This window comes from Phocoena phocoena, chromosome 2 (genome assembly GCF_963924675.1).
Source record: "Phocoena phocoena chromosome 2, mPhoPho1.1, whole genome shotgun sequence".
In the NCBI taxonomy this organism is placed as follows: domain Eukaryota; kingdom Metazoa; phylum Chordata; class Mammalia; order Artiodactyla; family Phocoenidae; genus Phocoena; species Phocoena phocoena.
Window position 1 is genome coordinate 87186293 of NC_089220.1, and position 26817 is coordinate 87213109.

Genomic DNA, 26817 nt, shown 5'->3' on the forward strand with positions numbered 1-26817 from the left:
CTCTGTTTTCTGTTTTTTTGGGTATATACCTAGGAGTGAAATGCTGGGTCATATGGTAATTCTATGTTTAACTTTTTGAGAAAGCACCAAACTGTTTTCCACAGTGGCTGCACCATTTTACACTCTCATCAGCAATGCACAGGGTTTCCAGTTTCTCCATAGCCCTGTCAACACATGTTATTTTCCCTTTTTTTTTTTTTAAGTAATAGCCCATCCTGGTGGTATTGGTAGTTTTGATTTGCATTTCTCTAATGACTAATGATGTTTAATATTGTTTCATGTGTTTCTTGGCCATTTTTATCTTCTTTGGAGAAATCTCTATTCAAGTCCTTTGCTCATTTTTGATGTGTTTTCTGTTGAGTTGTAGGAGTTCTTTATGTAGTCTTGATATTAAATCCTTGTCAGAGATATGATTTGCAGATATTTTCTCCTTTCTGTGGGTTGTCTTTTCATTCTGTTGATAGTGTCCTTTGATATACAAAAGTTTTAAATTTTGATAAATATAGTTTTATTTTTTTCTTTTGTTGCCTGTGCTTTTTGTGTCATATTTAAACAACCATTACCAAATTGAAGGTCATGAAGATTTTCCCCTGTTTTCTTCTAAGAGTTTTATAGTTTTAGCTCTTGAATTTAGGTTTTTGATCCATTTGAGTTAATCTTCCTGTATGGTGCAAGGTAAGGGTCCAACTTCATTCTTTTGCATGTGGTTATCTAGTTGTCTCAGCAGCATTTGTTGAAGAGACTCTTCTTTCCCATTAAATGGTCTTAGCATTGAAAAATCAGTTTACCAAATGATATAAATACACTACCATGTGTGAGAAAGCTAGCTAGTGGGAACCTACTGTATAGCACAGGGAGCTCAGCTCAGTGCTCTGTGATGACCCAGATGGGTGCGGGGGAGGGATGTCCAAGAGGGAGGGGATATATGTATACATACAGCTGATTCACTTCATTGTACAGCAGAAACTAACACAACATAGTAAAGCAATTGTACTCCAATAAAAAAATAAGTATCTTGCACCATAAAAAAAAAATCAGTTGACCAATATGTGTGGGGGTTTATTTCTGGGCTGTCTACAGTCAGACTCTTAGAATCTTTATAATGCCATACTAATCACCCTCTTGGTGATGGGGAACAATATAATCAAATTTGTATTTTGAAAATATAATTATGGGCATAGTATGGAGAATAATTGTAGAGAAAAGAAATTGAAGTCAAGATCAGTTAGGAAATATGTTACTGCAGAATTTTAGGCAAGAACTATGGGCCTAATTTTAAAACAATGGCAGCAAGAATAGAGAATAATAGATCTGAAAGGCTGGTTAATTTGATATTTACAATGAAATCATAAGGTAGATAGGGCTTGTAGTTCCCATTGTATAGATAAAACTAAAGCTTTTAAAAGTGATTTTCCTCTGGTCTCATACCTATTGTTGGAATTAAAACCTAGGTCTTCTGATTTCTAATCCAGTATTTTTTCCATTGTACCATGGTTACTTTCTCGGAGAATAATAAACGGTGGAGGATGAGATCATTTTTGCAACTGGTCATATTTAACATTTTTAATGAATGATTTAGAAAAAGTTCATAGTGTACAGATGGTACTGTTGAAGGGGATAAACCACAGAAAGATCATTAACTATGCATTGGGGGAAAAAATTGAAGATTCAGTGGAAGCATTTAGGAGAAAATAATCCACAGTACTTATAGGATAATTAGCTCTGAGCTATCAAAAAAAGGAAGTGGGGATAAAGTAATAAATTGGGAAATTCTGTGAAATTTCCAATATACTACTTTAGACAAAAAGGCTAACTTTTGGGGACTGCTGTGCTAGGTCCTGGGAACAATAAAGTAGACATTCTACTCTTTTACATAATAATAATAGCTAACATTTATGAAGAACTTACTACTTGTGGGGGGGAGGAGGAGATATTGTAAACATTCATTTGTCTCCGATGAGGCAGATCATATTCTCATTTTACAGATAAGGAAACTGAAGTGCAGAGAAGTTAAGCAGTATGTCTAAGGTAACAGAGCCAATAAGTCATGGATTCAGAATTCAGACTCAGGCAATTTAACCTTACAGCTTGTTCTTTTAAGCAATATGCTATTGGGCCTCTGTATAATCACAGTCTTTCCATACCTGCAAAACTTTGTTCAGTATCGATTACATGATTTAAGTTTTAAGAAAGATCCAGAGAAGAGCAGCTAAGATCAAGGGATGAAAGAGAGTTCCAACTAAAAAGACCTGGGAAAAAACTTGAAAGACTATATGACTAAAGAATATAGATATGAACTTTCATATAAAATTCTGCAAGGTAGTTTAGTACTTATACATATTCTGCTTATAAATAACCCATTCTTATAGCTTATGCTGCTGCCCTAATGCCGTACAGTATCTCTTTAACTGGAGGAAAGGAGGAAACTATATTACAGCTTAGTGAGAAAAATTTCTTAACAGGTTTTACTTCCTTAAATGGTGCCCCTCCCCCAAACAAAACACATTTTACTCCTCAAACATTGTTCTGGTACCTGCAATGCCTCCAATTAGAGATTTATTTGACAGCAGGATATGATGTCTGTAAAAGAATTTTTTTAAATTGTGATTTAAAAACCCCACATAATATAAAATTTACCACCTTAATCATTTTTAAGTGCACAGTAATGTTAGCTATATGCATATTGTTGTGCAGTAGATCCCTAGAATTTTTTCATCTTGCAGAACTGAAATGCTATACCCAATGAACAAAACTCCCCTTTTCCCCTTGTCCCAGCCCCCTGGCTGAAAATGAATTTCTTTTTTTAAAAAAATAAATTTATTTATTTTATTTATGTAATTCTGGATGTGTTGGGTCTTTGTTGCGGCACGTGGCTTCTCGTTATGGAGCATGGGCTGTCGAGCGCAGGCTCAGTAGTTGTGGCGCATGGGCTCAGTTGCTCAGCGGCATGTGGGATCTTCCTGGACCAGGTCTCCAACCCATGTCTCCTGCATTGGCAGGGGGACTCTTAACCATTCTGCCATGAGGGAAGTCCCCTGAATTTCTTTTTTATTTGAGAAAAAACTTTAATATGAAAACTCTTATAGTGGCATAAAATTAAATCATGTTTAATTGCACATACAAAGAATCCCCTTCATTAACAGGACAAAATTATATTAAATTGGAACCTTTAGAAAATCAAGGATGTATACTCACTCTAGGTGCTAAGAACTGAAGTGAGCTTTCTAATACAGTTATTTCTGGAAAAATTCATTTCAGAGGACCAAGGACTAATTCCACCATAGAATTTTTTACTTGAAAGTAATGAGTATGATCAACTGAGGTAACTTTCACAGAAAGTGAGCTGAAATCCTATTGGCCTTCTGCTAAGTAGAAGGATTATTGGTGGAAGTAAATTCCTCTCGCAGCCTATGCTGGAAACAGCTTAAATACATTCCCCTTAAATCCACTCTAATCAGGCTTTTGCCCCTGCCATACCACCAGTGTCCTTTTCAAGGTACCAGTGATTTCAGTGTTGCTAAATCCACTTGTTAATTCATAGTCATCATCTTACTTCACCTATGAGCAGCATTTGATAAGTTGGTTACTCCTTCCTTCTCCTCCTCTTTGAAACAGGCTTTCCGGAAATCCAGCTTTCCTTCTGCCTTCTAGCCAGTCCTTCTCATACTTTTTTCTGGTTCCTCCTCAAAGGAGGAGGTTTTTTCTGGTTCCTCCTCAAGAACTACGGCTTAGTTCTTGGACCTCTTCCTTATCTATACTCAGTCTCTTGGAGAGCTCCTACTAACACCTACTTAAATATCACCTATATACTGTTGATTTCCAAATTTATATCTCTTATCCAAACTGTTCTCTTGAATTCTTGGCTTGATATCCCTACTCATCTTGAACTCCTTACCCATTATTTCCTCTTGGATGGCAAGTACAGTTTTGGACTTAACCTGTCCAAAGCCAAACCCCTGATCTTTCCCATACCCCAGATCTTATACTCAGAGCCATCCCCAACGAAGTTGATGGCAACTCCTTCTTTTATCAGGCCAGAAACTTTGGAGTTTTTCTTGACTCCTTATTTTTCACCGCCACTTCCAACTTACCAGCAAATTCTGTTGGCCCAGGTTACAACACATATATCCAGAATCCAAACACTTCTCCCTACCCCCATTACTACGACCCCAGTCTGAATTACCACTATCTCTTGCTTAGAGTATTGGTGATGGCTTATCTGGCCTCCTTCTCTCCTTGCTTCCACTTCAATGCATTTTCAACACAGTATCATGTTAAAATGTCAATTAGATCATGCTCTTTATCTGCCCAAGATGCTTCCGGTGGCTTCCATCTCAACTGCAGGAAAAGTCCAAGTCTTTACAGTGGTCCACAGGCCCCATACCATCTGCTTTGCTCACAGTTCTCTGACCTTGTCTCTTACTACCCTTCTTGTTGCTCACAACATTCACACCACACTGGCCTTTTTGTTGTTCTGTGAAATAGAAATCATTCTCCTGTGGTAGGGCTTCATGCCCTCTGCCTAGGACACTCTTTCTCCAGAGAGCTACATGGTAATTCTCACTCTTGCAAGTCTTTGTTCAAATAACACCATTTTGGTGAGGCCTTCCCCCCTCTTCTCCATCTCTAATGTATTTCTTCCACAGCAGTTACCAGTTTCTAATGTGTTCTGTAACTTCTTTGTTTATTGTAGCCACCCCCATCAACAAGAGCAGGAATGTTTTTCTGTTTTTGATTTGCTGTATCCCCAGTGCTTAGAACAGTGACTTATGCAAAATAGGTACTCAATAAATATATACTGAATAATCAACATAGGAAGAAATTAAATGTGCCCTCAAGACCTAAAACAGGATTTGGCAACAGTAGTGTGTAGTCTTGGCAGGAGGTAGCTGGATATGACTAAATTAGAGGGGACCTGGAAGTGGAAGGTATGAATAGGGCCTAATAGCGTAAAAAATTGGGAGCTTGTTGGAAGGATGGGGGACAGTGAATGTAATGACATTCTTATCTGTAAAAATTAACATCATGCTACTATAGAATCAATTTAAGTTTTGGTTCTGATTTTAAAGGAGGCAATGTAATTTGTAGTAGTAAAAAGGAAAGGGAAGGATACTCCATTTGCTGATGATAAATGGACATAGGAAAGAGAAATTTAATTATTAGAGATGGGTAAAACTAACTTGACTATGTCAAAGTGATCATTTCTGATAACTGGCTAGAGAAAGTGGTGCCCACCTTATGGAAGGCATTAAATCCTCAGTAGAAGAATTTTATAGTCTATGCCAGGGTCAGTAGTATTCTATTGTTAGATCTTGACTAGAAGAAAGATGATGGAAAACAAAGTTTTTCCAAAGATGTTACTCACTATGGCTAGAAAATAAATAAAAGTGGGAAAAGACAATTGATAGATTAGATATCTTCACTTATTTATTCAGTAATAATGTTGAGTACCTGCAGTATTCCAGGGGATACAGGGGTGACCAAAGAAGTAAGTTCTCTGCTCTTATGGAGCTTATATTCTAGTGCAGCTAGATGAGAATAGTCCATGTAGGTGGTTGCCATGAACACAGAATAGGTTAAGGGTCAGATCTGAGAGAAACTGCAGAAGAATTGCCAGGGCTTGGTGATAGCTTTTATTTATTTTATTTATTTATTTATTTTGGCCATGCCGCACAGGCTTGTGGGATCTTAGTTCCCCGACCCGGGCCCATGGCAGTGAAAGTGCCGAGTCTTAACCACTGGACCGCCAGGGAATTCCCCGGACTTGGTGATAGCCTGTGCAGCATATGAAGGCATGTAGTTGTAGGCACTAATGGACTGGTGAATAGGATGAGAAGAGGTAAGAGGCAGGAGAACCAAAAGGATGATGATGCCACTGAAAGTAATGGGAAAGTTGACAAGGGTGCTAATTTGTGGAGAAACTCTTTTGATTTTTTTACATTTCAAGTTTCAGGTATTAGTGGATGTGCAAATGGAAATGTCTTATGGGCTGGATATGGCAGGTGGGGAAGAGACTCTTGCTCTCATACTTTCCAGGTCTGCCTTGCTTTCCCTTCCAAATCTGCCTTGATTTCCCTACCTATCTCTCATTCTCTCCTTCCCTTTCATAGTCCTCCATCTGCATCCTCTTATGTGGCTTAAAATTGATCACTCATTCATCATGCCCTTTGTGGGTCTACTGGAGGCATTGCTCTGTGTCTTTGTCTTTTTATGACCCTAGAGGACTGAGCAGTCACCATCTGAAACATTGGTGGCTTTGGTAGAATGAGAGAATAGTGAACTGTGCTCCCTATAATTGCTTATGCCTGGACGCAATTCCTGTCATTTTGCTCACATTTCATTGCCCCTCCCTTAACCCAATTTCAGAAGAATGGGGAGGAGCAATCCTACAAAGTGCCTGGGATGAGAGCTAGAAATATTTGCCAACATTAATGACTACCAAAGGCCTTAATTATTAATTCATTGTAACATGAACCTGACATAAGATTTCAAATCCTTGAAACTGAAAGTTTGTGAACCTCAAACATGCATATTCTTGGGAGAATATGTTAAAAAAAAAAAAGGATTAGAACTGCCGAACAAACTATACTTGTTTTTCAACTTCACCTAGACTGCTGATCCTTTTCTTCTTCCTTTCCAGTATCCCTATTCATTCTTTACTTTCCTCTCTATACAGCTAAGATTCAATGGTCTGTTGTTTTAGTTTCTTGCCATTATTCTTTTACATGTCTATTTCAAGTGCAGGTGGAGAAATTCATACAACCATACTGGTACTTACAGAAATTTATGATCAGCTACCCCAACTGGATTTTCATGAGCACCTTACAGATTACATATATCTAGTCAACACACTCATTCCAACAACTTTCAAACTTCTACCCTCCTCAGCCCCTGCCTGCCTTAAACTCCTCTTCTCCTTGAGCTCAACAGGTGATCCTGTTTCCCGCTTGACCAAGAATTGAACAGGAACTACTACCCTACCAAATCTGCAGGCATACCTACATCTCCACCTGTATGTCTTTCCTCCTTGTTAGAATAAAGAAGGGTTCATCCTTTCTCCAGGACCAGCCTCTCCACCTGTTCTCGGGGTCCAATCTCCTCTACCTTTTCAAAGACCTCGTCCTGTTATTAATCCAGTCTCCCTCTTATATTCAATCCCTTTGTCTATACTTGCTCCTCAGCACTTAAAATATACCTGAGTCTTTCTTCCCCTTCCCAATCACATTTCTTGAACAGAGAATTGTCTTTGTCCACATTTGCATTTTTCTCTCCCTGTACCCAACTTCTCAGCATCTTTTTACCTAGCACTGTGCTCCTGGCTTCCATCATGCTAGACTCTCCCGTTTTTCTTCTCTCAGTTCTTAGTCTCCCTTACTGGCTTCTCTCCTATTCATCATTAAGTGTTATAGTTCATAGTTTTCTATTTGAGATCCTCTTCTCATTCTACTCTCTTCCTAAGTAATCATAATCACTCAGAAAACTTCATTTACGCTGATGACTCCAAAATGTGTATCCTTTATCCAGACCTCTCTCCTGTTTCTTGTATATTGTTGTATTTCTAGGCCTTCTACACTGTCTTTCACTTAGTAGGTGTTCGATTAATGCTTTCTTTATGACTGGCTGACAGAATGAATGAATAAACAAACTTTAGTGATTTTTTTGTGACTCTTCTTAACAGACCAAAACCAAATACTTTGTATCCTCAGGCCTAGCACATAGTGCATATTCAGTAAATGCATTATAAATGACTTATCAAAAAAAAAAAGAATGAGTGAATAAAAAACCTTTGTAGTGATTCATTGTAGCCAACTAAGACCAAAGACCTTGCTTATCTTATTCTCTTTAAAAATGTAACTGGGTCTAGTTTAAACTAAAACTTGCTTCAAGAGAGACTAATTCTTTGACAGATCAAGTAAAAGTTGCAAGTGTGTTTGGAATGTTGACTGAATTACATGTGTGCAATGTATGAGGAATAAGAAAAAAAGGTTATAGACACCTACTAACTACTGATCTAGTATATGCATGGGAGTCATAAGCACAGACTTTGGTCTGGGACTGCTTGGGAGAATATCCAGAATCTACTGTAGGCATACGATATAGAGCACAGTTTCCTCATCTGTGAAATGGAGAGTCCACCTCAGAGGGTGGTTGTGGGGACTAAATGCAATAATATTTGATTAGCACTTAGCACAAGGCCTGGCACAGAATAAGCATTTAATAGTTATTATTAATGTTATTCCATTTTGATCCAGCTGGTATAGTTGCCAGCCAGAGACATACTATAGATGAGTAATTGCTAAACATGGCTGCTTATCAGAATCACTTTAGCTTTTTAGAAAAAAAGATTCCTGGACTCATCCCCAGACTGCTGAATTGGACTGAAGTGGTGTTGGGGAGGCAAGGATATATATTTCTTAAAGCTCCTCAGGTGATTCTGAGCATCAGCCAGGTTTGGCAATTATATTACAGAAAATAGTTTTGTTTCCAGAAATCATCTGAGTATGAGATATAATCAGGAAAAATGTTTCTAGTGTGGAGAAAAAGGAGCCAGAAATGACATCTCTAAAAAGCCAATTGTATGTAATCTTTGGGATCAGTGGTCATAGTTGTGCTGATTGCCTGAGAACAGGTCATAATGAAAGTGAAGCATGCACAGCTGAGCCATTTTCAAGGTCCCAGAATGAAAAGAAAAGCAGAGCAAGTGAGCTGGTAACAGCTCCCAAACTTAATTCACAGTAGCCATGTGGGATGGGGAAAGCATTAAGAGAGCTTCAGAAAAGAGGGGGTAGAAATATAAAGATTAAGTTTTAGGTATTAGAGGAACAAAGATTAGAGGAAAATAAATGAAGTAGCTGAGGGTGAGCTCTAAGAAGTGCTGTAGGAAAATATCAGGAGAGGATAATTCTTACTGAAAAAAAGAGATAAAGAACACATGCCTCAGAAGAAGAAGGAAAAAAGAGGTTGCAGGAAGGGTCATAAACACATTTTGAGAGATTAACATGGAAAAGGCCAAAGGAAGCATGGATAATCGGCCTGTTATAGATGGACTCCAAATCCCGGAGAAACAAGTATTACAGAAGGAGAGAGGGAAAGTGAAGCCTAACTACAGCAGTGAAGTTGATAACAAAGGGAAATAAATGAGGTAGTTCAGAAGTATTGAAGGATAATTAGAATTATATAAATAGGGCTAAAGTACAGCTTCAGGTAGGATAGCATGTAGTACAAAGAATATGGAACACAAAAGTCTAAGGAGCCATTCAGCAAACACTTATTGAGTGTTTATTGGGGTCAGGCAGTATGCCAGACACTGGACACAGGGATGAACGAGAGACAGTTTCTGGTCTCATGGAATTCTCATTTCTGATGAACCTTGGGGGTAGAAAAGAGACAAAGTGACAGTCTGGTTGGAAATAGGGCTGCATGTGATAAAAGAACGTTTTGTTTTTGAAAGGACTGAATATGAGCTTTCCTCAGTAGACTCTGAAGCCAGGCAAGGCGTTTTGAGCATTGCGGGGGTTTGGAGGATATATTCGAATCTGGGTTGGAGTCTATCTGACCATAGATGTACATTAGGCAAAGAGATGGGGCTGTGTTTCTGAATGTATGTGTGTGTGTGTGTCTGTCTAAACACATCTATCTCTCATCCCCAAAGAAATTTAAAAAGAAAATGATTATTTGGTATCTTTCTTGCATATTGTAAATAAGGATATTATGGGGAAAGTCTGAAAGTAACCAAGAAAGGACCTAAGAAGCTAATGAGAATCCATTTATAAAATAAGGATTAAATAATACTTCTTAGGGTTTATATACTGTTACTTGTCTGGAATATACTTAGAAAGAAAAGAAAGTATAGTCGTCCCTCGGTACTGAAGGGATTGGTTCCAGGAGCCCCTGTGCAGAGATGTATGCTCAAGTTCCTTATATAAAATGGTGGGTGCAGAGGACCATCTGTATTTTATAGCATTGCCAGTTCAACAGAGCATATATGTGGTAAAGTGAAATACCTTTTTTCTAATTATGCAGTAGTGAGAACTCAAATTAATTTCTCAGCAGCTCAGAAGTTTTGATAGAGTAATTTAGAACATAAGCAAATTCCTGGTAGAACACAAGGAAATTAAAACTATGAGGAGGAATGATCAGCTTCCTTTTGAAGGTGAGGAGGTGGTAGAAGTATTAAAAGAAATGAAGGATCTCAGAGGGTTAAACCCAAAGAAGTTAAAGAACTAAAGAGACCTATCTATATGCAGAAATGATTAATGAGAAGCATAAAAGTAAAGAAAAACAGATTGAAGACATTGAAGAAAACATTAAAAATCAGAAGCCAAGTGGAAGAAGTCTTTAAACAGATCCAAGATGGTAGAAAACATAAGATTAAAGCCAAAATTAAGTCATTGCTTTACATTCTTAGATTTTGCAAAAATACAAGGGAGTGCCATGGTAGGTAAAAACACATTCAGATTGCCTTAAAAGGATAAGATTGAAAGTTAGAGGAATTCTTTGTCAAACTGTTTTAGGAGCTAGATAAGAATTTTGGGGATTGGGTTGTATATGTGGAGAGAAGAGATATCAGATGCCTGTAATATTGCAGTGTCAAAAAGATGAACAGGTAATTTAGTAGCAGACATCTAGATTCTAAAACTGAGCAGCATAATAAAATTATTCTAGAAGGAAGAGAACTGGGATTAATGATCTACTAGAGATCTATGAGCAAATCTGTTGTGCCTCTGTTCAAAGGCATATGGAAGGTGAGATAACCATCGCACTGAAACTAGTATTAATACGAAGTGAGAGAAATTGGGAACTGGTACCTGATAATACTGAACCCTGAATATAAGATTTTTGTGCAAAGAAAGACTGACAGGAATAATAGAGAACATGAGATGCCAAGGAAACAATATGCCATAAAGTGGGTCTTAGAAGCTAACTGGAAAATCCTTGCATGGCAAAAGAATGAGGTGGGAAATAAATTCATTCTGTTTGGATTAAGAAAGGCTTTTATTTAGACAAGCTGTGATTTTCTCTTTAATACCATGTAAAATATATAGTTCCAGAGCAGCTTTTGAAATGGGAGGACTTTATATACGAGCCATTGGGATCAGCGTCTCCATTCTCAATTAAAAAGATTGAAGAGAAAATTAAAGTGATAAGAATAAAGTAGTACTGCTCATAATATCCTTTACTATTTTTGAAGTCTGTAGATTGAATTCCCCCATCTCCATTAAAAAAATTTTTAAGAGTATAAGGGTATAGGGGACTTCCTTGGTGGTCCAGTGGCTAAGACTCCATGCTCCCAATGCAGGGGGCCCGGGTTCAATCCCTGGTTAGGGAACTAGATCCCACATGCATGCCGCAACTAACAGTTCGCATGCCATGACTAAAGATCTCGCAGGCCGCAGCTAAGACCTGGCACAGCCAAAATTAATTAATTAATTAATAATAAAAAAAGAAAAAGAATAGCATCTCTCTAGCTGTTCAAAAGTAAATTTAAAATAGAGTACAGGAAGCTGGAAGAGCATCATAAAAATGGATAAAAAACAAAGTAATGCAAACTTGTTGAAAACAAAAATAAAGGATGGCTATGTTCTTTGGAGGGGCAAAAAATGTAAAAAGAAATTGGATCATGAAAATACAATAATCCCCCCTTATCCTTGGGGGATGCATATGAAGACCCCCAGTTTATACCTGAAACCATGGATAGTACTATACCCTATATATACTATGTTTTTTACATACATACATACATACCTACGATAAAGTTTAATTTCTAAATAAGGCACAGTAAGAGATTAATAATAAAATAGAACAATTATAACAATATACTGTAATCAAAGTTACATGAATGTGGTCTCTCTCTCTCTCAAAATATAATATCTTGTACTTTACTCACCCTTCTTTTGAGGATGTGAGATGATAAAATGCCTGCGTGGTGAGATGAAATGAGATGAATGATGTAGCATTAAACTACTATTGACTTTTTTGCTGCTAGGTTAGAAGGAGGATCACTTGCTTTGGGTGATCTTGGACCATCGAGCCATGGCACTGTGAGTGGTTGGATGTTAGGAGCGGGTGATGTTGATGGTTAGGGATCCCAGGAAGGACGGAGCGTGTCACCCAGATTTCATCACGTTACTCATAACAGCCCGCAATTTAAAACTTATGAATTGTTTATTTCTGGAATTTTCAGACTGCTGGTAACTGAAACCACAGAAAGCAAAACCACGGATTGGGGTGGGTGGGGGCCTACTATGAAAGAAACGGGAAAGAAAATAGACATAGGCTAATTAGAAGTTATTAGAAAGCAGTTCTTAGTAGTCAGCAGATCACATAGCTGTTGGTATCAGATTTTCCTGCTGCCTCTTGCAGCTTTTCATCAGTGATATCATTCCCATGGCTTTAATCGCCATCCGTATGCGAATAACTCTCAAATCATCTATGCCCAAGCTCTAAACCCATATGTCCAACTTCCTACTAAAGATCTCTTGGGTGTGTCACAAGTGCCTCAAATTCAGTAGGTCCAAATCTGAAAAAGAATCATGTCCCCACTTCTCCCTCCCATCCCAAGTCTGTTTCTCCTGTGTTTCCCTATTATGGAGTATTGCAGTCTTACCTTAGTCCCCTTACTCTAGAAATTTAAACATCATCCTTAATGTTTCTTCTTTTACTCCTCTATCTAATCAATCAGTTAGACTATTCATTGTTCCCCTTTAATATCTCTCACATATATTTATGTCTCTGTTCTCATTCTGTTAGTTTGGACCAGGAATTGGCAAACTTTTTCTATAAAGGGCCAGATAGTAAATACTTAAGGCTTTGCAGTCCATATGATCTTTTTTGCAATCACTGCAGCTCCAAAGCAGCCATAGACAATATGGAAATGAATGGATGGGGCTATTTCCCATAAAACTTTATTTATAGACACTGAAATTTGAATTTCATATAATTCATGAAATATTCTTTTGGCTTTTCTCTCCAACCATTTAAAAATGTAAAAACCATCCTTTGTTTGCCATCCATACAAAAGCAGGCAGCAGGCTAGATTTGGCTCACAGGCATAATTTGCCCACCCCTGGCTTGAAGGAACATTTTCTCTCACTTGAAAAACAACAGTAGTCCCCCATTCTCCTACTGTCTTACCTGGTCTCTCTAGTCTTGTCTCTCTAGTCCACTCATCATACTGAAGCCAGATTGACTTTTTAAAATGCAAATTTGGTTTCATTACATTGTTTGAAGTCCTTTAAAAGTTGACCATAGCCAGTGGAATGTATCCACATTCCTTGGCAAGACGCTTTGTAATGTGGACCTTGCTTATCTTTCTAGACATATTTCTTGTCATTTCCCCCAACTCTCTGTTCCAGCTTAAAACTGCTTAGAAGTGCTTGCAGTTTCTCTGATGTGCAGTGTTTTTCACTTCGAAATTTTGACACATGTTTCCTTACCCTCTCCCTACTTCCACCTGGCTAACCACTATTCTTCCTGCTGGACTTATTTCAGTTATCATCATCTCCAGAAACCTCCTCTCATTCCCCCAAGGCTGGATTTAAATGCTTTTACTAAGTTCTGCCATCCTGTCTGTAGAATCCAATAATAGCACTTATTTTACTATAATTGCCTGTCTACTTGACTGTGTCTTCTAAATAGTAAACTTGAGTGCCTAGTGTTTATCCATTATTTTATCCCCAGTTTCCTATATGGTGCCCCATAGTACCCTCAGCATTTTTATTTTTTGCATTAAAATGTTGATATAATTCAGAGAGCATGAAATTCGCCCTTTTTTTAAAAAGTGTGCAATTCAGAGGTTTTTAGTATACTCACAAAGTTGTGCAGCCATCTCCCTATTTAATTCCAGAACATTTTTATCACCCCAAAAAGAAACCCCACGCCCATTAGGAGGTCACCCTTCATTCCCCCTCCCTTCAGCCCCTGGCAACCTTTAATTACTTTTTGTCTCTATGGATTTGCCTAGTCTGGACATTTCATATCAGTGGAAGGGCCCTCCAGTCTTTTTTTTCCCAACCTTCTTCATTATTATAGTTTTCCCTGTATCATGTGCTTTAGCCAAACAGTACCTTGGTGGGGTCTTCATACATGTCTCATGCTTTCTTACCTCTGTACCTTTTCTTATGCCACCTCCTCTATCTGAAATGCTTTTTTCTACTTATTTAGAGTTTTACCTAGCCTTCAATGCCTAATTCGGATAAGACCCCTTCCAAGAAACTTTCCTGATCATATTAGGTAGGAATCATCTCTGAAATCCTACAGTAATTATACTAGTTTAGGTGCTACCTTGCCTACTGATTCTTTGAGACTGCTCTCATGTTTTCTAATTGTTTTATACTCTCCCATCCAGTACCTTGGCACAATAAGTTCTTAAAACGTAGTTGAAAATGTCATGGACACTCTGGAAAATAACATGACAGTTTCTTTAAAAACTAAACATAGACTTACCATACAACCCAGCAGTCTCACTCCTGGGCATTTATTCCAGAGAAATAAAAACTAATATTCATGTAAAAATCTGTACACAGTTTTTCATAGCTGCTGTATTTGTTATAGCCAAAAACTAGAAACCACCAATATGTTCTAAAGTAGTTGAATGCTTAAACAAACTATTGTACATTCATATCGGAATACTACTCAGCAATAAAAAGGAATGAACTATTGATGTATACAATTATGTTGATTGAAAAAAATCTCAGAAAGTCACATACTATATGATTCCATTTATATAATCTTGAAACGACAAAATTACGGAATGGAGAACAAATTAGTGGTTACCAGGGATCAGGTATAGTGGGGAAGGAGGATAGGTTTGACTATAAAGGGTAGCATGAGGGAGATATTGGTGACAGTGGAATAGGTCTGTATCTTGATTTTGATGGTGTCTACATGAATCTATACATATGATAAAATGGCATAGAACTATATACATACACATTGTACCAATGTCAGTTTCCTGATTTTGATGTCATATTGTTGTATAAGATGTACCCATTGGGGAAAATTGTGTGAAGGGTATATCAGATTTATCTGTGCTATCTTTGCAATTTCCTATGAACCTATAATTATTTCAAAATGAAAAGTTAAAGTTTTTTTCTTGAGAGATTGAAGTGGTATTTAGCATAATCATTTTGCCACTCATGGTGCTGCTTTTTCATCAGTATGAATCAGTCTGCACCTTTCAAAATAATGTTACTCTTGAGGATGACAAGATAACCTGTTTATAGTATTTTAGTTGCATTTTACAATTAGATGAAACCTGTTTAAGCAAGAACGGAGACAAAGTAGTTCTTTGATATCCTGGCTATCCAAGGCCTTGTCTTAATTTTTAAATAAAGTGGTAAGCCTTAACCTGAGTCATATTTTGGTACACTTTAAGTTCCTGGAGCTCTTGTATACTGGCACCTACAGGACAGTGACTGCAGCAATGAGTCCTGTGTAGTATCTGTCATCCTGTGGGATGTTGATAAACAATAATTATTTTTGACTTGACATTAATTGATTCAAACAATTCTTTTCTTAATATAGAGTTGAAAATCTTCTGGTAAGATTTCGAAAAACCATACTATTAACCAATATTCAACTCAAAAACTTTTTCTTTTTTTTTTTTTTACATCTTTACTGGAGTATAATTGCTTTACAATGGTGTGTTAGTTTCTGCTTTATAACAAAGTGAATCAGTTATACATATACATATGTTCCCATATCTCTTCCCTCTTGCATCTCCGTCCCTCCCACCCTCCCTATCCCACCCATCTTGGTGGTCACAAAGCACGGAGCTGATCTCCCTGTGCTATGCGGCTGCTTCCCACTAGCTATCTATTTTACGTTTGGTAGTGTATATATGTCCATGCCACTCTCTCACTTTGTCACAGCTTACCCTTCCCCCTCCCCATATCCTCAAGTCCATTCTCTAGTAGGTCTGTGTCTTTGTCCCCATCTTACCCCTAGGTTCTTCATGACCTTTTTCTTTTTTTTTCTTAGATTTCATATATATGTGCTAGCACACGGTATTTGTTTTTCTCTTTCTGACTTACTTCACTCTGTATGACAGACTCTAGGTCCATCCTCCTCACTACAAATAACTCAGTTTCGTTTCTTTTTATGGCTGAGTAATATTCCATTGTATATATGTGCCACATCTTCTTTTTTTTTTTTTTTTTTTTTTTTAAACATCTTTATTGGGGTATAATTGCTTTACAATGGTGTGTTAGTTTCTGCTTTACAACAAAGTGAATCAGCTATACATATACATATGCTCCCTGTGTCTTCCCTCTTGTGTCTCCCTCCCTCCCTCTCTCCCCCTTCCACCCCTCCAGGCTGTCCCAACGCCCCGAGCTAATATCCCTGTGCCTTGCGGCTGCTTCCCCCTTGCTATCTACCTTACTACATTTGTTAGTGTGTATATGTCCATGACTCTCTCTCGCCCTGTCAAAACTCACCATTCCCCCTCCCCATATCCTCAATTCCGTTCTCCAGTAGGTCTGCGCCTCTATTCCTGTCTTATCCCTAGGTTCTTCATGACATTTTTTCCCCTTAAATTCCATATATATGTGTTAGCATACGGTATTTGTCTTTTTCTTTCTGACTTACTTCACTCTGTATGACAGACTCTAGGTCTATCCATCTCATTACAAATAGCTCAATTTCATTTCTTTTTAAGGCTGAGTAATATTCCATTGTGTATATGTGCCACATCTTCTTTATCCATTCATCCGATGATGGACACTTACGTTGTTTCCATCTCCTGGCTATTGTAAATAGAGCTGCAGTGAACATTGTGGAATGTGACTCTTTTTGAATTATGGTTTTCTCAGGGTATATGCCCAGTAGTGGGATTGCTGGGTCATATGGTAGTTCTATTTGTAGTTTTTTAAAGAACCTCCATACTGTTCTCCATAGTGGCTGTACCAATTCACATTCCCACCAGCAGTGCAAGAGTGTTCCCTTTTCTCCACACCCTATCCAGCATTTATTGTTTCTAGATTTTTTGATGTTGGCCATTCTGACTAGTGTGAGATGATATCTCGTTGTAGTTTTGATTTGCATTTCTCTAATGATTAGTGATGTTGAGCATTCTTTCATGTGTTTGCTGGCAATCTGTATATCTTCTTTGGAGAAATGTCTGTTTAGATCTGCTGCCCATTTTTGGATTGGGTTATTTGTTTTTTTGTTATTGAGCTGCTTGTAAATTTTGGAGATTAATCCTTTGTCAGTTGCTTCATTTGCAAATATTTTCTCCCATTCTGAGAGTTGTCTTTTGGTATTGTTTATGGTTTCCTTTGCAGTACAAAAGCTTTGAAGTTTCATTAGGTCCCATTTGTTTATTTTTGGTTTTATTTCCATTACTCTAGGAGGTGGGTCAGAAAGGATCTTGCTGTGATTTATGTCATAGAGTGTTCTGCCTATGTTTTCCTCTAAGAGTTTGATAGTTTCTGGCCTTACATTTAGGTCTTTAAGCCATTTTGAGCTTATTTTTGTGTATGGTGTTAGGGAGTGATCTAATCTCATACTTTTACATGTACCTGTCCAGTTTTCCCAGCACCACTTATTGAAGAGGCTGTCCTTTCTCCACTGTACATTCCTGCCTCCTTTATCAGAGATAAGGTGACCGTATGTGCGTGGGTTTATCTCTCGGCTTTCTATCCTGTTCCATTGATCTTTCTGTTTTTGTGCCAGTACCATACTGTCTTGATTACTGTAGCTTTGTAGTATAGTCTGAAGTCAGGGAGCCTGATTCTTCCAGCTCCATTTTTCGTTCTCAAGATTGTTTTGGCTATTCGGGGTCTTTTGTGTTTCCATACAAATTGTGACATTTTTTGTTCTAGTTCTGTGAAAAATGCCAGTGGTAGTTTGATAGGGATTGCATTGAATCTGTAGATTGCTTTGGGTAGTAGAGCCATTTTTACAATGTTGATTCTTCCAATCCAAGAACATGGTATATCTCTCCATCTATTTGTATCATCTTTAATTTCTTTCATCAGTGTCTTATAATTTTCTGCATACAGGTCTTTTGTCTCCTTAGGTAGGTTTATTCCTAGATATTTTATTCTTTTTGTTGCAATGGTAAATGGGAGTGTTTTCTTGATTTCACTTTCAGATTTTTCATCACTAGTGTATAGGAATGCCAGAGATTTCTGTGTATTAATTTTGTATCCTGCTACTTTACCAAATTCATTGATTAGCTCTAGTAGTTTTCTGGTAGCATCTTTAGGATTCTCTATGTATAGTATCATGTCATCTGCAAACAGTGACAGCTTTATTTCTTGTTTTCCAATTTGGATTCCTTTTATTTCCTTTTCTTCTCTGATTGCTGTGGCTAAAACTTCCAAAACTATGTTGAATAAGAGTGGTGAGAGTGGGCAACCTTGTCTTGTTCCTGATCTTAGTGGAAATGGTTTCAGTTTTTCACCATTGAGGACAATGTTGGCTGTGGGTTTGTCATATATGGCCTTTATTCTGTTGTGGAAAGTTCCCTCTATGCCTACTTTCTGAAGGATTTTTATCATAAATGGGTGTTGAATTTTGTTGAAAGCTTTCTCTGCATCTATTGAGATGATCATATGTTTTTTCTCCTTCAGTTTGTTGATATGGTGTATCACATTGATTGATTTGCGTATATTGAAGAATCCTTGCATTCCTGGAATAAACCCCACTTGATCATGGTGTATGATCCTTTTAATGTGCTGTTGGATTCTGTTTGCTAGTATTTTGTTGAGGATTTTTGCATCTATGTTCATCAGTGATATTGGCCTGTAGTTTTCTTTCTTTGTGACCTCCTTGTCTGGTTTTGGTATCAGGGTTATGGTGGCCTCGTAGAATGAGTTTGGGAGTGTTCCTCCCTCTGCTATATTTTGGAAGAGTTTGAGAAGGATAGGTGTTAGCTCTTCTCTAAATGTTTGATAGAATTTGCCTGTGAAGCCACCTGGTCCTGGGCTTTTGTTTGTTGGAAGATTTTTAATCACAGTTTCAATTTCATTGCCTGTGGTTAGTCTGTTCATATTTTCTATTTCTTTCTGATTCACTCTTGGCAGGTTGTGCATTTCTAAGAATTTGTCCATTTTTTCCAGGTTGTCCATTTTATTGGCATAGAGTTGCTTGTAGTAATCTCTCATGATCTTTTGTATTTCTGCAGTGTCAGTTGTTACTTCTCCTTTTTCATTTCTAATTCTATTGATTTGAGTCTTCTCCCTTTTTGTCTTGATGAGTCTGGCTAATGGTTTATCAATTTTGTTTTACTTCTCAAAGAACCAGCTTTTAGTTTTATTGATCTTTGCTATTGCTTCCTTCATTTCTTTTTCATATATTTCTGATCTGATCTATATGATTTCTTTTCTTCTGCTTACTTTGGGGTTTTTTTGTTCTTCTTTCTCTGATTGCTTGAGGTGCAAGGTTAGGTTGTTTATTCGAGATGTTTCCTGTTTCTTAAGGTAGGATTGTTTTGCTATAAGCTTCCCTCTTAGAACTGTTTTTGCTGCATCCCATAGGTTTTGGGTCGTCATGTCTCCATTGTCATTTGTTTCTAGGTATTTTTTGATTTCCTCTTTGATTTCTTCAGTGATCACTTCGTTATTAAGTAGTGTATTGTTTAGCCTCCATGTGTTTGTATTTTTTACAGATATTTTCCTGTAATTGATATCTAGTCCCATAGCATTGTGGTTGGAAAAGATACTTGATGCAATTTCAGTTTTCTTAAATTTACCAAGGCTTGATTTGTGACCCAAGGTAAGATCTATCCTGGAGAATGTTCCATGAGCACTTGAGAAAAATGTGTATTCTGTTGTTTTTGGATGGAATGTCCTATAAATATCAATTAAGTCCATCTTGTTTAATGTATCATTTAAAGCTTGTGTTTCCTTATTTATTTCCATTTTGGATGATCTGTCCATTGGTGAGAGTGGGGTGTTTAAGTCCCCTACTATGAATGTGTTGCTGTCGATTTCCCCTTTATGGCTGTTAGTGTTTGCCTTATGTATTGAGGTGCTCCTATGTTGGGTGCATAAATATTTACAATTGTTATATCTTCTTCTTGGGTCGATCCCTTGATCATTATGTAGTGTCCTTCTTTGTCTCTTCTAATAGTCTTTATTTTAAAGTCTGTTTTGTCTGATATGAGAATTGCTATTCCAGCTTTCTTTTGGTTTCCATTTGCATGGAATATCTTTTTTCCTCCCCTCACTTTCAGTCTGTATGTGTCTCTCGGTCTGAAGTGGGTCTCTTGTAGGCAATATATATATGGTTCTTGTTTTTGTATCCGTTCAGCCAGTCTGTGTCTTTTGGTAGGAGCATTTTATCCATTTACGTTTAAGGCGATTATCGATATGTATGTTCCTATTCCCATTTTCTTAATTGTTTTGGGTTTGTTATTATAGGTCTTTTCCTTCTCTTGTGTTTCTTGCCTAGAGAAGATCCTTTAGCATTTTTGTAAAGCTGGTTTGGTGGTGCTGAACTCTCTCAGCTTTTGCTTTTCTGTAAAGGTTTTAATTTCTCCATCAAATCTGAATGAGATCCTTGCTGGGTAGAGTAATCTTGGTTGTAGGTTTTTCTCCTTCATCACTTTAAGTATGTCCTGCCAGTCCCTTCTGGCTTGCAGAGTTTCTGCTGAAGGATCAGCTGTTAACCTTATGGGAATTCCCTTGTGTGTTATTTGTTGTTTTTCCCTTGCTGCTTTTAGTATGTTTTCTTTGTATTTAATTTTTGACAGTTTGATTAATATGTGTCTTGGCGTATTTCTCCTTGGATTTATCCTGTATGGGACTCTCTGTGTTTCCTGAACTTGATTAACTATTTCCTTTCCCGTATTAGGGAAGTTTTCGACTATAATCTCTTCAAATATTTTCTCAGACCCTTTCTTTTTCTCTTCTTCTTCTGGAACCCCTATAATTTGAATGTTGGTGCGTGTAATGTTGTCCCAGAGGTCTCTGAGACTGTCCTCAGTTCTTTTCATTCTTTTTTCTTTATTCTGCTCTGCAGTAGTTATTTCCACTATTTTATCTTCCGGGTCACTTATCCGTTCTTCTGCCTCAGTTATTCTGCTGTTGATCCCTTCTAGAGTATTTTTAATTTCATTTGTTGTGTTGTTCATCATTGCTTGTTTCATCTTTAGTTCTTGTAAGTCCTTATTAAATGTTTCTTGCATTTTCTCTATTCTATTTCCAAGATTTTGGATCACCTTTACTATCATTATTCTGAATTCTTTTTCAGGTAGACAGCCTATTTCCTCTTCATTTGTTAGGTCTGGTGGGTTTTTATCTTGCTCCTTCATCTGCTGTGTGTTTTTCTGTCTTCTCATTTTGCTTATCTTACTGTGTTTGGGGGTCTCCTTTTTGCAGGCTGCAGGTTCGTAGTTCCCGTTGTTTTTGGTGTCTGTCCCCAGTGGCTAAAGTTGGTTCAGTGGGTTGTGTAGGCTTCCTGGTGGAGGGGACTAGTGCCTGTGTTCTGGTGAATGAGGCTGGATCTTGTCTTTCTGGTGGGCAGGTCCACGTCTGGTAGTGTGTTTTGGGGGTTTTGTGGACTTATTATGATCTTAGGCAGCCTCTTTGCTAATGGATGGTGTTGTGTTCCTGTCTTGCTAGTTGTTTGGCATAAGATGTCCAGCACTGTAGCTTGCTGGTCGTTGAGTGAAGCTGGGTGTTGGTGTTGAGATGGAGATCTCTGGGAGATTTTCGCCGTTTGATATTATGTGGAGCTGGGAGGTCTCTTATGGACCAGTGTCCTGAAGTTGGCTCTCCCACCTCAGAGGCACAGCACTGACTCCTGGCTGCAGCACCAAGAGCCTTTCATCCACACGGCTTTGATGATAAAGGTGCTCTTCTTCACTGTTGTTCAAGTTCTAGGTAGAGATTTCAGACTGCCTTTACCCTAAAAAGAGCTGGAGAAGCATTGGTGGTTCTTCTCCAAAGGAAGGTACCCTCTGAATGTTTGGGAGATGAAGAAAGGAAGATGTTTGTTCTTTTTCATATGGTCTCATCCTCCAAATCACCTTTGGAATCAAACTTAAAAACTTTTGAAAATTGTTATACTATATATTAAGTAAAATGAATATTCTTGTGCAAATTTAAAATGAGTATTACAAAATCAGAACTTATTTCTAATTCTTTTTGGAAAGTGGTGTGTTATGCATAACTTAAGGATTTTTCTTTTGTACTTATGATCAAGCTCAAAATGAATATGAGGGAACAAAAGTAAATATGAGCAAAACTACATATTCTTTAGTAAAATGAAAATGATTTTTTTTTTCAGGTTAAACTGCAGAACAACATATCATATCAGATGGCAGACATACATCATTTAAAGGGTAAGAAACTTAATTACAGATTAAAGATAAAGGTCACTAAATGTCTAAAATCCTGAAGAATTAAGAAATCCTCAAGTTAAACAGCTAAATGAAATAGGATTTTTGAACAAAGCTCCTCTGATGGCAAAACATTTATCCTTTTGTCTTAAGATATATTGAAAATTTTTTAATGTTACTTTATATATAATAAGTGCAAGTTAATATTTGAGGTCTGCATTTTAATCTTGTGCTGTAGACAGAGTTCATGCAATGAAATGTTAGAAGAATCCTCAAAGAAAATTGAGGTGTAACTTCGGAGACTGTCAGATTTCTAGGGAAAAGATTAAGGATGATTGTTCTGTGTCCAGTCTGCTAAAATAATCCATTCCGATCTAGGGATGCGTTGGAAAAATCCTCCAAACTTAATGTTTTACATACCCCAGGATCAAAGAAACCTGCAACAAAAACTGGGAAGAAACCTGGAGACAGATTTGATAGATAGGTAGGTAGGTAGATAGATAGATAGAAAGAAAGACAGATTTTTTTTCACTTAGATGAAGTGATAGGAGATGACTAAAGCTCTTATGAAAAATAATAGGTAAAGAGAACAAGCTCTATCGCCTGCTTACATTACTTCACACTGTCACTGGCCTTTGGAGTTTGGGGTCTGAGGACTATCCCGCTTTTCCCTCATACCTTTTGATTACAACCCTATATATTTTAAAACTTTGCATGCAGTGACTCTGAGTTTATATATGTGGGTAATACTTGCTCTCTAATTTCATAACTATATATAACCATTTTAAACCTATTTAGATAGAATTAAGTAATATATACATATATTTTTCAAATTTATTTATATTTATTTATTGGCTGCATTGGGTCTTTGTTGCTGCATGTGGGCTTTCTCTAGTTGCCATGAGCTGGGGCTACTCTTCATTGCAGTGTGTGGGCTTCTCATTGCAGTGGCTTCTCTTGTTGTGGAGCACAGGCTCTAGGCACATGGACTTCAGTAGTTGCATCACACAGGCTCAGTAGTTACAGCATGCGGGCCCTAGAGTTCACGGGCTTCAGTAGTTGGGGCGCACGAGATCAGTAGTTTTGGCTTGCGGGCTCTAGAGCACAGGCTCAGTAGTTGTGGCGCACGGGCTTAGTTGCTCCTCGGCATGTGGGATCTTCCCAGACCAAGGATCGAACCTGTGCCCCCTGCATTGGCAGGCAGCTTCTTAACCACTGCACCACCAGGGAAATCCCAGGTAATATATTTTCAAACATCCTCTTGAAGAAGTCAACCTAAGTTGACTTTGTAATTTATGTAAATTTTGCTTCTCACCTAGCAAATCCATTAGGAAATATCATTTGTGTGTTATAACCCAGACATAGGAATTATTAATTTTTTACTATCTATGATTTAGAACAGCTTTGATTTTCTGTTAAAAATTTACTTTCTGGTTGGCCACAATAATTGTTGTTGCATTTGTGTCCATATTCTACTCTTTTTGACTCACAGGAGTGCACAGGATGACACAGAAGATGGCACACTGTCAGTGCTGCTTCCAGCTTGCAATTTTTACAAATGATTTTGCTTGTCATCAAAGTATATTTCTTATTAAATAGTAATAGATCGTTGAATAGGAAGTCCTATGGGTTTTGCTAGTACATGTCAGAGAAAATGACAGCCTATGTTACTGAGTAAAAATCTTTATTTTGCTGTATGTGTTGAAGTAGATCTTGAGATGTTTTGAAATTTTGATGATGATCTTTAGCAGAGAAAAAAGCTTTGATTTGAACTCATACCATGCAACTTTTGGTTTTAGTGCAGTTACTGAAGCTTGGATGCTTGAGACTGAATTTCATTAATGTGACTTTTGCACCCTGGAAACTTTCTGCTGAAACAAACTTCTTGACAAGTTGACAGTAAAATCCGTATTTGACTGTTTTCATTGACATTAATGTCGGATATAATGGAATTAATACACATCAAGATCCTAAAAAAAATCTTTTAATATTTTCTTGGAAATAAGAGGATTAGGGTTGGTTTTTAATGCCTGAGAAAGTAAATTAACATTCTACTATACACTGATTTATTTTGAGTAGCTTACCTTATTTTTATTCCTATTACTGAAAGAAAATTTGCAATAAAAAATTTCCAGAAGTAAATTTTTTTTTTGGCTTTAAAAGATCATCCTAGAAGTTAAATTGAGAGATTATGGCCATATCTTTCTATAGCATACCATGATATTACTGTCAGAGCTAGACTACCCTGCACAATCAACCTTGGACCTGATCTCATATTAAGTTACTCTGGGGACTTTCCTGGTGTTGCAGTGGTTAAGAGTCCCCCTGCCAATTCAGGGGACACAGGTTTGATCCCTGGTCCAGGAAGACCCCACATGCTGCGGAGCAACTAAGCCCATGCACCACAACTACTGAGCCTGCGTTCTAGAGCCCACGAGCCACAACTATTGAGCCCACGTGCCACAACTACTGAAGCCTGCAAGCCTAGCGCCCGTGCTCCCCAACAAGAGAAGCTACCACAATGAGAAGCCTGTGCACTGCAACGAAGAGTAGCACCCTCACTTGCGGCAACTAGAGAAAGCCCGCGTGCAGCAACGAAGACCCAACGCAGCCAAAAATTAAAAAAAAAAAAGTTACTCTGAGCATCCTGCTGTGGTGACCTAGAGCAGCCACACTAGACACAGAGTATCTTTGGGTTTAAAATGAAGAAAACACATGGCAATCAGTTGAAAGTAAAATTGTGATATAGGAAAATTTTGTCTTTAGTTTTGCTTTCTGATCTGTTTACTCCCCTTGCCCCCATTTTTTTGGCCACGGCACGCGGCTTGCGGGATCTCAATTTCCCAACCAGGGATCGAACCCTTGCCACTGCAGTGAAAGCACCGAATCCTAACCACTATACCACCAGAGAACTCTACTTGTCCCCTTTCAAGTCTTTATTTTGGCCCACTCAAAGCATCAATCTGCTGCATGCTTTTTAATCCTTTCCCTGTATTCAAATAGGTTAGAATCTGATATTTTACATGGACTGGAACTCACTCATACTGATGTTCTATTTTTCTGTCAATTGAATTTTAAGCCTTTTATCTCCATTTAAAAATGAAAACTTTATTTCCTGATAAAGGTATTTCAAATATTGTTAGTGAGAAACTTTGTGGGGAGGCAGAGAAGCCATCCCAAATCTTAAAATCATACTAAGCCTCAGGTTCATTCTGAAGGTAAACTTAGCTGCTTCAGTTAGTTTACTGTGTAGGAAAAAGAAGCCTGAATGAGTCCTGACCACCAGTTGAGGTCCATTCCCTAGTAGCTACTAGGTAGTGCTGATTTGATTTTTCTTTTTTTTTTTTTAAATTGTAGTAACTTTCAATTCTAAAATATTTCCTTCTTGAGTACAGTTTCAGGGAACTGGCTAACACTGTCTGTAAACTACAAGGCTTTTTGTCACTGCCTCCTGCTGGGATCTCATTGTTTCTGTAGACTCAACATCCATAGCTGAGGCCAGAGTTCTGCTACCTCTAGCCCTCTGTTTCTTAGTAAATGGGACCAGAGATCAGGTAACAAGCTGAATATGTTATTCAGGGATACCTGACCTCAGATTTGTTACTTTTATCTAAGGTGGGAGTAATGTGAAAAACTACAGAAATCAACCGTGTTTATATATTGGAGAATTAATAGAGTAAGCAGAGAAATTTAAAATGTGACTTGACTAAACTCATAGACACAGAGAGTAGAATGGTGGCTACCGTTCTACTGGGAGGTGGCTGGGAGGTGTGTGGGGAAAATGAGATGTTGGTCAAAGGGTACAAACTGTTATAAGATGAATAAGTTTTGGTGATCTATATACAGAATGGTGATTATAGTTAACAAGACTGTATTATATACTTGAAAGTTGCTAAGACAGTAGATCTTAAATGTTATCACCACAAAAAAGTGGTAATTATGTGAGATGGTGGACATGTTGGCTAATGCTATGATGGTAATCATTTCACAATACGTGAGTGAATCAAATCAACATGTTGTACACCTTGAACTTACACAATGTTATATCTCAATTAAAATAAAAATAATAGGGCTTCCCTGGTGGCGCAGTGGTTAAGAATCCACCTGCCAATGCAGGGGACACGGGTTTGAGCCCCGGTCTGGGAAGATCCCACATGCCGCAGAGCAGCTAAGCCCATGCACCACAACTACTGAGCCTGTGCTCTAGGGCCCGTGTGCCACAACTACTGAGCCCACATGCCACAGCTACTGAAGCTCATGTGCCTAGAGCCCATGCTCCACAACAAGAGACGCCACCGCAGTGAGAAGCCCGTGCACCGCAACAAAGAGTAGCTCCCACTCGCCACAACTAGAGAAAGACCACGTGCAGCAACAAAGACCCAACACAGCCATAAATAAATAAATTTTTAAAAATAAATTTTAAAAATAATAATAAAAATGTGGCTTGAATAAGCAAGCATATTTACTACCTATAAGCACTTTATGTAAATCATTTACTTTTCATATTTGATTATTAATACTATACA

General features: G+C 37.8%; 1 protein-coding gene across 2 annotated transcripts in view; it reads left to right on the plus strand.

Annotated features, from left to right (window-relative positions):
- GOLM2 (golgi membrane protein 2) overlaps positions 1 to 26817 on the plus strand; it is a 111180-nt gene that overhangs the window by 23189 nt on the left and 61174 nt on the right. For both annotated transcript variants that reach the window (XM_065871583.1, XM_065871582.1), the window contains exon 2: positions 22240 to 22294. In XM_065871583.1, coding sequence (XP_065727655.1) covers positions 22240 to 22294 — 55 coding nt within the window. The remainder of the gene's footprint in view (positions 1 to 22239; positions 22295 to 26817) is intronic.